General features: G+C 36.2%; 1 protein-coding gene across 1 annotated transcript in view; it reads left to right on the top strand.

Moving 5' to 3' along the window:
• Positions 1-5201: 5201 nt before the first annotated feature.
• LOC136832693 (lachesin-like) overlaps positions 5202-13098 on the top strand; it is a 323372-nt gene continuing 315475 nt past the window's right edge. The window contains exon 1 of the mRNA XM_067094101.1: positions 5202-6083. Coding sequence (XP_066950202.1) covers positions 5807-6083 — 277 coding nt within the window. The 5' untranslated portion in view covers positions 5202-5806. The remainder of the gene's footprint in view (positions 6084-13098) is intronic.

The raw sequence follows: 13098 nt of genomic DNA, 5'->3' as shown, positions 1-13098 counted from the left end.
TCAGTTTTCTAATATGTACCTGTTTGCTTCATTCTTTGCGAAAGATAGATCTCTGCTGTCTTTGAACATTCAATTTTCTTAAATGCAACGATTTGTCTGATTCTTACAGCACAAAAATAATGACGAGCATTTTACATACATCTTCAAATTAAAGAATGTTAATGAAGTATACACGTCTCTTTACTAAGCCTTGACTAAGAATTCATTTCTTTTCACCTGTTTGTCTTTATTCCTGTCTGTTTCTGTTCTTGACACAAACACACACACGCACACACACTCACACGCATTCCGGCCTGTCTCTGTTCTTGACACATGCATACACACACACACACACACACACACACACACACACACGTTCGCGCGCGAGCACAAAAGCACGAAAACTCATGATCATAAGGAAAGTATTTTAGGAAGATAAAATCAATCGTAGTGAACGTAGTCTTCAATTGATTCACCACATAACTGATGACAGGTTGGCTACGTAATCAAAGACCTAACCAGGGTTCCTACTCCACAAATTGGTGTGTCTCACGGACTTGGACCTCCAGTTTAAGAAAGTGCCAAGGAAAACCTTAGAGAGAGACAAAGAGAATTCGGGACAGCAGAAAATTACACGGTTTTGTAACGTTACGGATTAAATCGAACAATTCTTAGAACAAAAACGTGTTATTGGTTCTGCTACATTCATAGTGCAACTTTATTCATTATTATTACGTGCTATTGTTCAAGTGAGTTCACTTGCATTACGAGTGAGTTGAGAATTATCGCTGCTGTTGAACTTCTTATGCAAATTTTAAATGTCAGCGTGAAAGTTACTAGTTGTTTTATTTATGCAGTGGCGAGACATAGATATTATAATAATAATAATAATAATAATAATAATAATAATAATAATAATAATAATAATAATAACCAGACGTCAGTCTATTGCCCACACTGAAAAACTTCGTCATAACAGAACATAATCGAATATCACAGTGTTAATAGCGAAAACAATAAACCTCAACAGAGCGATGGTGAAATTTAATAAAATTTCCTGAACGCAGAATTACAGCATTACAGCACTGCTGCAGAGGGGGTGACAGCACATAGCCGCGAACTCATAGAACATACACGAGACTACAGCCAGGGCTCAGTAGCAAATCACGAAAAAATGAATGTCAGGGTTGATCTGATATAATGAAATTCAATTACGGTATAGGTAATATTCTGTCTTCGATTCTTGTTTTCATGGGAATATCTTCTAATAGTCCTTCCCATTTGGAAGAACTGAATGGTTTTCATGGAGGTGTTTATAAAAAAAAATCAGTTTAAGAAAAAAAGTTCATTTGACTAACGGAAATGACCGCAATAAGAGGGTAAAAATATACTGTACTAAAGGTGAAGCTTTATGGTTCATTTAATCTTTTAAACAAGAGCAGTTATGGAAAGTCTGCCAATCTGGGCCTCGGTTACTTAAAGTGACGAAAGAAAAGAAACAAAAAATAAAAATGTAGTCTCTATTACTGGGACAAGTCGCACAACCCTAAAATCAGGATCCATAGACCTTGCCTAAATCGCACGCTCCCGTAGATCCCTATGCAATGAAACCCTCATCATCCTTCAAATCCAGTGTTTCAGGTTACGCCAGGCTGAACGGACATGAAGGTGAAGGCTGTAGTCGGAAAGGAGGTGAGTGGCAGAAGGTAAAGAGCTTGCGCGCGCGTGGAAAAGGTAACCGGGTTTATGCATTTCTGAAGGCTGAGTGCGGAGAAGCACCGGAGTCGCTAATCTCATGTTGGTTCGTGGCACGACGACCCTTCTCGAAGGGGATAAAGCGCGTATCAATATTCAGAGACGTGTGAAAACGAAAGACTGCTTGCACCTGAGAAAGATAAGGCTGATCCCGGTTGCCGGCTGAGAAGGTCTCGTTGTTTGGAAGACGATCCGATTTACGGACTCATAAACATTCATTGAGGGGAATCGAGACGTCACTGGCTGGAAGGTAAGCCCTTGTCTAAACACTGATGAACAGCGGCTAAAACGCTGGTTAAACAGAACTTTCCTTCCGTCCGATATTGGAAGGTTATCGAAGTCGTTTTGGCATAGACGGTAATATGCCAATTATCCCGAGCAACGTTTTCGGAAACTTTCCTGCAGAGGAGAAAAGGCCGGAGAAGATGGGGAGGGGGGGAGGATGGGAGAGAAGTGGGGGTGGGGTGGGAGGGGCGGAGTTCTAGAAAAGGAATATTGTAAAACTTTTTTCATAAGGAAGTTCTTTGCAAAGCACCATAGAGGAAGAAAAAAAATCGAACCATCTTTTACATATTCTATTCTTCTATCATTCTTTGAATTCTATTCTTCAGTCAGTCACTGAACGCTATTCTTCTGTCAGTCTTTGAACTGTGGCACTGCATAAAAAATGCATTAAATGCATGAAGCAATCAGAAAAACATATGGCCTTCACAGTGCATGTTTGTTGTCATTTTGTTAAAATGTACCTGCATTTTGCAGCAAAAATTAGACTAGTGTCATGTACTTAGGGCAATCAACTCTGTATCGTATAAAGCATGAAGAATTGCGCTGTGTCAAGCTATCTAGCTTAATCTTCCCATCATCTCATTTAAAACCAAATTCTGATTAGTTAATCTTTCTGGAATCATGTGATGTGCATTAGTTAACTGGCAGTTTATGCTATACCTTATCCTTTATCAGGACTGATGATTTATAAAATCTAGGCTGCCAAGCCAATCTCTTGGGCACAATCAGCCATTAAGTGTTGAAGACAGAGAAAAGAGTGAGTTGGAGTGGTTGGATAGCAAGATAAAGAGATCAAGAAAATAAGGGACATGAAGTACAAGGAGAAAATCCTCACAGTTGCACTAAGAAGTAACAGAGAGTTTGGACATCAAGACTGAAGAAAGGAAGAAGGAATGGAGGTAAAGTAAAAGCCTAAAAAGAGTGTGCAATCAGGGGTCGCAGGAACGCTGCAAACATCCTTTATTAAGGCCTACAGTGCACCATGTGAGGTTCATTGCTGGTACAGCCCCTCTACGGAGATTCTTTATCAAAAAAGGAGACTGAAAACCCAAAACCAACTCGACTGAGATAACAGAGGCGATGTGACTGATTTTGTCAACATAGGTGATGACAAACGTACCTACCGCAGAAGTACGACCATAGCAACTGATAAGAGTGAGAAAGAGTAACAAAAGAATGGAATCTTCAGCTCATAACTTCCACAGAGTACAAGAAGAACAAGTAATGTGGCTGGCAGAGGCTAAAAGACAGGAAACAGCACTCTGTCATTTAAAGAATTAAAGAACTATCTTTCTTCATTTTGTATTTTGGCAATGGCGCTGATATTTTTTCCGTAGCTTAATATCTAGCATCAGAGTTAGGATCTGCAGGACTGCAAGGAAATACATATAAAGAGTAGTTGTGCAAAATAAGTTTAAGTTGTCACATCTATCTGGAATATTTCTATAAATTCACGTTTCGATATGAATTTTAATTAAAAACGGAGGCTAAAAAAAAAAAAAAACGGAACAAAAATCATTTAAATTATTGGTGAATGACAATGCACCCTGCCGATGTGACATGTACAATACAGTTTAAATGTCAGTCATCTTCACAGAACAACTCTTGATAAAATGGTAATGGTGGCAAATTTATTTGAATGAAAAATAATATGATTTTTAAAGAACCATCAGACTATTAAAGTCACCCACCCACCCACATACACACACACACACACACACACAAAGACACCCACACACATACACACCAAAACTAAGTGAAGATACAAGAAAGATATTTACTTGATTGACTGCACTGTCGATAACGCTCAAAGAGTGCCAAACGCAAATTGAGAGCTCAACGCACCGCATGACCCCTTGGCAAAGAAGACACAGGAAATTAGTTAAGAGACGACGTGGCGGCGAGGGTTACACAGTCACTGCGCTGATTAATTCTTGTTGTTTTTATACACGGTCGGATGAGACACGGTAAGATGAAGACAGAGGGTATAGTCTTTTGCGCAAATGATATAATCAGAGTAAGACACAAGACAAATACTTGCAAAAGCTTAATAATCGTCAATATATTTTCTTTTTTCTCTAATTCATGTTGCAGTTTGGAGGGCAACAGAAGCGCATTTATCATGACTTCGTTATTATCTTCGGGAAAATCATACAAATGATAAAGACAAACCTCCTGTTTGGGCATTTGATGGCAGAAAAGGGATGGAACCATGTATGCTGCTGCATATGCTTCTGAAATGTAGAGGTCCTAATGTACCCATATCAATAATTTTACTCTCTCTTCGTCCCAGTACCAGTGAGCATACATTCAATTCTCATCCCAAAAGGCAGTGAGATGAAGTTTGTGTGTAAAATCATAGAGGTGGGTACAAAAGGCCCGCCATGATTCCAAAACGTATCTCTGATCAGAAGAAACCAAGGAGAGAGGTTTACTGAACAGCTGAACTCGAAGCACCCGGCATTCCACCGCTTCCCACATTTGTTCTGGATATCAGTAAACCTCGGATTTCACGGTTCAGTGACCGTATCCTAAGTAGAGCTTTGGAACTCTCTTACTGCTTCTTTTTTTTTAAATGGGGTTCCTTTCTTCTTTTATGAAGCCTCAGGTGTGGGATAGAAAAGGTCGTTAAGTTGCCCGTCCCATTTGCCGCTGCTCTTAGAAAGCCTTCATAATTTTTTTTCGTGTGCTCCCAGTGGCCCGTTTGCCCCTGATATTACCCTTAATCAAGGTGCTCACGACATTCGTCTGTGCTTTGCAAATTAGCGTCCACTCTCTTTGTTTGTTGTCTCTATTTGTCTGTTGGTATACGTACTTTCTGGGCCCTGCTATTAATTCTTTATATACTCATCCTGTGCCCAGTCTTTTGCGCTGCTTGGACCCCTCCAACCCTCCATTAGGTCCCTCTAGTCGCCAAGTCCGTTGAAGTCCTTCCGACACCCTCCAAGTCCCTGCGGTTCCCCTTCGAGTCTGTTCAAGTCCCTCCAACATCCCCCTTTTCAAGTGTCGTAAAACCCTGAAACATTACCCGATAACAACACAGGCCTGCGGGAAGATTGCGCGCTGGACCTCTCTCTCTCGCGCCCCCCTTCTCTCTCTCTTTCTTTCTCTCTCTCTCTCTCTTTCTCTCGCCCTCTCTCTCTTTGCCCGTGTGTAGCTGTGAAGTCTCCGGGCTCACACTCAATTCACAGATCAGTGTGACGCCAGACCTGGAGCGCGACAGAGTGACGCTCCGTCGTAGCTCCCTCTTTTTCCACGTGTCGCTCGCTGGCTTTATCGCAGGTTTTTCGGCTGATCAGAAGAGTTTGGTCAACGTTTGGATGAAGACGATTATTCGTGGCACCTTTGACCTTTAAGGGAGGAAACACTTGTCGTGTTTGGTGGGACAGACGAGTTGAATTCATCGGAATTTTGAACAGTTTGTCTGACAGGCTTGTTTCGGAACAAACAGTTACTATTACGATTCGTTTTTAAGTCTTGCATGACTGTTGCTCAACAGTCTTTCGTTCCTTATTTGCTTAGTTGTCTAGAAAAAAAAAAATGAAAGACGTTGTGCCCTGTGCATAGAAATCTTGTAGAATGCATGCTTAGTTAGGATAATCAAGCCGTCATGTCCAGTTAAAACTCTGATGAAATACTGAATGATTATTCAGACCTACTTACAGTGAAATTGCGCGAACGTTTGCTGGCATCTACAGGAAGCCAAATACAAGCGCGTGATTTATAGGAACATGACGAAGAAGGTCTTTTCCGCCACTGACCGGATCCGACGAAAAGAGGGACTTCAATGAAGGACAGTTCATGCAATCTGGACGAAACACGTAACCCAAGATACGAGGTCAAGGTCACGAGGTCATTCATTGTAGGCTCTTTGCTGGCTGAGAGGCCTGCGTCGCCTGTCTATGCAATTAGGTCAGGTCAGGTTACGCCTACGATGATCCTCTCTAGACCTCCAGGAAGGAGAAAGAATTTATCTTCTTCTTCTTCTCCTTCTTCTCAGTATTTCCAGAACCTTAGTCGACTATGGCAGCTCCACATGGGGTTACTACTGCTTCTTTTCACAGGTCAGTTTTGTCTCTTTCCCGCAGAACGTTTTTTGATGTATAGAGCGACTCATCTGGCCTACATCTTGATGAAGGATATTAAAAAGAACTATATCTCTATCCATGTGTTACAGGCTATACTTCTAACAAAACTGTTACTTTTTTACCGGGAAAACTCTAAATGCAGCAATGCTTGATTGAACGATCTAAAAAATAATGTGGAGAAAAGTAATCATATCATTTAAAAATCAAGATGAAAATAACGTTGTATACGCAATCATTTTAGTAAAAAAAAAAATGAATTTAGAAAGGACAGATTTCCAAGAGGGATTTTATCACCTCACAGACGCTAATTCCCTTTTCAAAGCCTTTGGCTGCCCTCTTGAGAAGGTCCATTCACGTTCCCAGATTTTCACTCATGATTTAAAACCTCTCACTATCTCGTTCAACGTAAGAAGAGAACTTTCCACCACCCTCATTAATGAGAGAGGGGCCAGGAGGCACAGTCCTTTCCTTATTTCATAACATGAGGGTAATGAGTGGATGCCTTCGATTGAGGGAAACCTTAGACGCTCACTCATTTTCATACGGACAAAGTCTTTTGAAAAATGTTCTTGCAACGAGAAATTTTTGAGCTCTGAATACATCCTTGTCTTGCACTTGTTTTAGTAATGATTCACGATTATACATTAAGAAAGTATGGAAAGTATTCACAGGCCTACTGATTTACACAGGAACAAACACAATGTATATGTACATATATACACACACACATATATATGTGATATATATATATATATATATATATATATATATATATATATATATATCTGTATATATATATATATATATATATATATATATATAAATATATATATATATATATATATATATATACATATATATATATATATATATATATAAATATATATATATATATATAAATATATATATATATATATATATATATATATATATATATATATATATATATATATATATATATATGAAAACACACTGATATATATATCACAAGCTAATGATTTATATATAATATATATATATATATATATATATATATATATATATATATATATATATATATATATATATATATATGTACGTGTGTGTGCGCGTGTGTGTGTGTATGTGTGTGTGCAGATCTACATAATTCATAAAACGTTACAGTTCAGTAAAGTAGCATTTGCAATAATAATAATAATAATAATAATAATAATAATAATAATAATAATAAAGAAAGCAACAACATCCTTAATAACAGTGGTATTAATTAAAACAAGAGCAGCAACAACAAGAGCAACATTATCCTCAACGTTCACGAGTGTTAATGATAACTGTGATGATGACGGCACAGCAGGTGAAATTAGCAACCATTCATCATTATTACGTTTACACCCGTCGTCGGGTTCCCGATAACGTTATCTTTCATAAACATAAAACTGCAAAATGTATTTCGGGTCCCGTAATAACCAGATATGTATATAAGCAGGTCAAGGCGAACCACGAATATGGAAAGTTGATGATTTAAAGCGCCAGGTATTTGCATATCTGCGAGCTATGAATAAAAATCAAGATGAGTTGGGGAAATATGTCTTTTAGAAAGTTGATCGATAAGGAAAATGCAGGATTCAGGTGAATTAATTAAAAGATTTGATAACGGCTTGCATCATCTTGGATTCCCGACAGGCTTCGTTCTTTTACCATAGACTGTTTATTATCTTGTAGGAAAATTGCTGATTGGCAGTTAACGTTTTCTTTACAAAAGCCCCTTTATCATGCGTCAAACACACGCACAGGCACTCACACGAATACAGGAATGTATTCGTACCGCAGAGTTCCATATATTTCCCAAAAAACATTATTGTGACTGTGACAAACAATTTAAGTTTTCTTCAATATCACGTGACAAAACAAACACACAGAATTGCGCATCACTTCTTGAACGTCGGCGTGGCTCCGCTCATTTCCGTATACATCACTGCAAATGCTTACAAAAGGATAAACAATTGATATCTACTTCACAAAAGCCTCAGTGTCACATGCCAGTCACACAGGAAAGTATGCTTGCGTTCTCTAGACTGCTGTTAGAACTCCGTTCTATTTTCCTTATGCATATTGTGGTCGTTGAATACTGATGAAATATTAGTCCCATCTTCACAAAGATTTCAGAATCACTGTCCAATACACTCACATACATATTATATAGAGTTGTCTTGCTGTCAGAAAAGTGCGCTAACTTCCGCCGGAACGCTACCATTGGAGTTGTCGAAATGTAACCCGTGGGAGGATATACAAGATTTGCTTAACATCTGAAATTCTCAGAGAAATTACACGAATCTCACGCGCTATCATGTGTGTAATGATTACGAATTATTTTGAATTTCAAAAATGCAAATTATAACTCTAACTATACAGCCCATATGATAAACTTAAACATTAGCTTCATTCTCAAGCTATAACCCCAAGTAAGGATGTTGATATTTAAATTATTTTTACGGATCGCACAGCCGGAATTGTTTTTAAGAAAGCATTCATTTATCTTCACTTTCCACCCTCTCCTAACAATTATTTCATTGTGCAACTGCGAGGTTTTCCTCCTGTTACATCTTTGTAACATTGCAATTTTCCTTTCAGCACTGAATGACCTCATAGGTCCCGGGGCTTGGCCTCCGGCCTAAATTGTATACTCTATTTAGAGAGAAAGTGGGATGCAACCACTTAATGACGTGAGTGGTATTGGGAAAAATCTTCACTATTACAAGTGTATCAACTAAGATGTTAATCCTACTTAACGTGAACAAAATGAGAGAGAGAGAGAGAGAGAGAGAGAGAGAGAGAGAGAGAGAGAGAGAGAGAGAGAGAGAGAATCTCTAGAGGATTTGTTTTCATATACGAATACCGAAATAAAGGAAGCCACTGTACAATGCAATTTGAATGATATATACCACGATAATCCCCATTCTGGGCGACTAATTACACTAGCTACAGATGTAACGGTGTAAGAGGAAACGATTAGAGAAGCACATCATAACATTGTAATTTTCCATTTAACTTATTCCTTTGCTCTTCATTTATGCATCTTGGTATAAATATGTAAATATATGAATATAAATATAAATACATTTATATATATATGGATATATATATATATATATATATATATATATATATATATATATATATATATATATATATATATATATATATATATATATATATATATACTTCCACGATAAAATAACAAGATGCAGTATATTATCTTATTTTACACCTTCCTTGTGTTACTTTGCATTTATCCATTACTTGTTACGAGGATATATATATATATATATATATATATATATATATATATATATATATATATATATATATATATATATATATATATATATATATATATATCGCATGACGCACAGAAATTTCTTTTTTATTTATTTTCATTGTTCATGGTGTTTCGACAACAGTGCTTCGCTTGATTTATGAAATATCGTCGATGTTTGTTGCTGCGAATTTGTGCAAACCTTGTTTAATTTTTGTAGTTAATTCGATATTAGCTAACATCTTGAATTTATGATTTGCTTGACATGTCACAGCAAAAGCAGAGAAATCTCAGAGAGAAAGCAGAGAGAGAGAGAGAGAGAGAGAGAGAGAGAGAGAGACATTTCATGTTGATAAATCTAAACCTAAAACACACGTCCAGTTATTTTATTTAGATAATTAAATAAATATAAAATAAATATAAATATTTACCTATAAAAACATGTTTTTATACATAAATATATATGTATATATATACAAATATATATATATATATATATATATATATATATATATATATATATATATATATATATATATATATATATATATATATATGTGTGTGTGTGTGTGTGTGTGCGTATTTATATTTATATACATATATACTGTATATGTGTATAAAAACATGTTCTTCTAGGTAAATATTTACACTTATTTTATATTTATTTATCTATTAAAATATCTGGACGTGTATTTTAGGTTTAGATTTATCAACATGAAATGCTACTCTCTCTGTCTCTCTCTCTCTCTCTCTCTCTCTCTCTCTCTCTCTCTCTCTCTCTCATCACTCATCGCCAGTACGAACTGCTTTTGCTGTGACATTTCTCATACATGTCAAGCAAATCATAAATTCAGGATGTTAGCTAATAACGAATTAACTACAAAAATCAAACAAGATTTGCAGAAATTCGCAGCAACAAACATCGACGATATTTCATAAATCAAGAGAGGCACTGTTGTCGAAACACCATGAACCATGAAAATAAATAAAAAAGAAATTTCTGTGCGTCATGCGATATGCCGTTGTAGAAATAAAATGAATGATGAAAGACAAAAGAATGAAATTTCGAAAGTGACGCGATACATTGCTGTAAAAAGAAAAATAAAATGACGAAACAGTTGTTAAAATCTCATATCAAAATGTCAAAAGCCGCGAAATACTCTCGGTAAGGAATTTTTGGGAATGTGGCCGGTGACTGTAAAACTATTACCATAATCATAAATTGGGTGTTTGTTATTAATTTGAAAATTCGACTTGACATCATTAGAAAATGCAAACAATATTATGGTGATTTTTCTAAAACCATGAAATATTTTTTCACTCATTTTTGTCTGATTTATTTCGGATTATCTGGTGACTGAAATGTTAAATATTTAATAGAAACAAAGTTTGCTTGATAGAACCAGGTGGCTCATTTAATCAGAAACGAAGTAATTTCTGCTCGGGAAATATATCGCAAGAAACGACTGATTTGCTGAATGAAAAGAATATCTTGCGGCGGGAAGTTGCTTCATAGCTCGGCGGTGGTGGCCACAGGAGTTATGAAGCAAGCATTATTACATCAATCATTGCTTCATTTATAGTTTGTTTGTTGATCTCTTTCTCTCTCTCATGTTTGCAAGCTGAAATAGCGATTTCTTTTATGCTTGAGCGTCAAGACCCCTTTAAACCTACATTTCAAAGACTACTGTACAAGAGTGCTTGTGATGAATTAACATTTGCGCAAATAATAACACTGTTTATAACTGAAAATAAAGAAAAAAAAATTACAGAAACAAGTGACCAGTCTTATAAGTGTCAAATGACTAGCAAGAAACGAACAAAGACTTGAGGGTCTTATAATCTCACAGCTCCGCGAAAACAAAGATAAACAGATTTATAATTGCGCTACAAACTCCTGAAGTAAAAGTACTGAATTGGTTAAAACTCCTTTATAATTGTTACATAGGAGAATAAATTCTCGAAAGAGCGAGATTACTAATTGAAAGTCTCTACCAGCTAATAGAATACACTTTGCCAAAGTAGAGCCAAAGTATGGCCACTGTACTTTCGGCAGACTTTGTCAGAAGATAAACAGTGCCATTGAAAGAAGTGTCACATATGCATACTTTCCAGTATTGTTTAGTGTCTTGTCGTCACACCCTTTCACATGCCCTCTTTTTCTCAGTCTGGTGTATAGACTGAAGCCACGCGTGTTCGGTAAGGTGAAATCTAACGAGAGACTTTAGTTCTCCTACTAACTATAAAAGAAACTGAATATTTGATGCAAAGTTTGGCGGTAATTGGCGAAAGCTGCAAGAAAATGTGCTTGCGTGGCATCGCTTTCACTATTATCATGATGAAAATATGAGCCCTTCATTTTGATTAATATTTTCCTGACAAACCGAATTCACATACATCAGGATTACGGCAAAAACAAATGAATAAATAACAGGACTGGACGTCACATTTGAAAATTTGGATTTAGTCAAAGAGGCAAAAATGATTAAAAAGATTTGAATGGATTCGAAAAAGCTGTTGTGCCTTAATTTATATGAATTTCGAAGGACACACTGAGTTTCAGAATTAGCCTCAAATTACGAAGACAGTCAGTATCATAACTTCAGCAACTTTTCTTCGAATGAAAATAAAATATTTAAGGTTATCCCTTGCAAAAGTAGCAAGTTTCATGATGAATGAAGCAATAGATGGTTCTGTTACTTGTTGCCGTAATACTTACATTACAATTACAAAATAAGTATTTATAAGTAGTCCTATTTTGACTGTTTCTTAATGCTTTATCAAGATAGTGGGCAACGAATCCAACTGGGGATACTTTTGAGGGAAAAAATTGTTCGTGAAAAATTCCATGTTACTCGCTCGAGTCGGGGGCAAAATGGGATTTGTAATGCGTCGATTCTATTTACATTCACGTTGCGCCTGTTTCATCATTGGCACCCAACCCATACAGAATTCTAGGACATACGTACTGAATACATGTCATTAGATGACTCGATTTTACACCAGCGCGAGATATGCTTTGATGGAGTAACAAAAACATTCTGTAGCATCGCTACACCCAAGCGAAAAATAAAGAGTTAATCTCACCTCACACGCGCATACAACTGTCTAAGTCAGATACATTTACCAAAGCTAAAAAGAAAAAGAAAAACATCCTTTGTGTGTGACTGAAAAGACTTGTTTCTAAACCTGGAAGTAAGAGGACCCCAGAAACAAGGAAATTCGAATTCAGGAGTTGGGAAAACGAAGGTCACGGGGGCAAGACGTTTATGCTATTCATAAACGAAGAGCAGACGGCCTTGAGCATGCAGTTAGCGCGCCAGGGGCTCGGTATGTTCTTATTAATCCTTAATTGCTCACCCGGAGATGAAGCGATTTCTTGGTACCTAACGACGCGCTTTTTAGCAATGAAATAAAATCCCTTAGGGGTAATATAAGGACGTCCTGGTTTTGCCGTTTGTGGTTTATATATATATATATATATATATATATATATATATATATATATATATATATATATATATATATATATATATATATATATATATATATATATATATATATATATATATATGTATATATATATATATTTATATATATACATATATATATATATGTGTGTATATATATATATATACATATATATATATATATATATATATATATATATATATATATATATATATATATATATAT

The sequence above is a fragment of the Macrobrachium rosenbergii genome, chromosome 4 (genome assembly GCF_040412425.1).
Source record: "Macrobrachium rosenbergii isolate ZJJX-2024 chromosome 4, ASM4041242v1, whole genome shotgun sequence".
Classification (NCBI taxonomy): domain Eukaryota; kingdom Metazoa; phylum Arthropoda; class Malacostraca; order Decapoda; family Palaemonidae; genus Macrobrachium; species Macrobrachium rosenbergii.
Note: the sequence above shows the minus strand (reverse complement) of the source record. Positions and strands in the feature narration are given on the sequence as shown.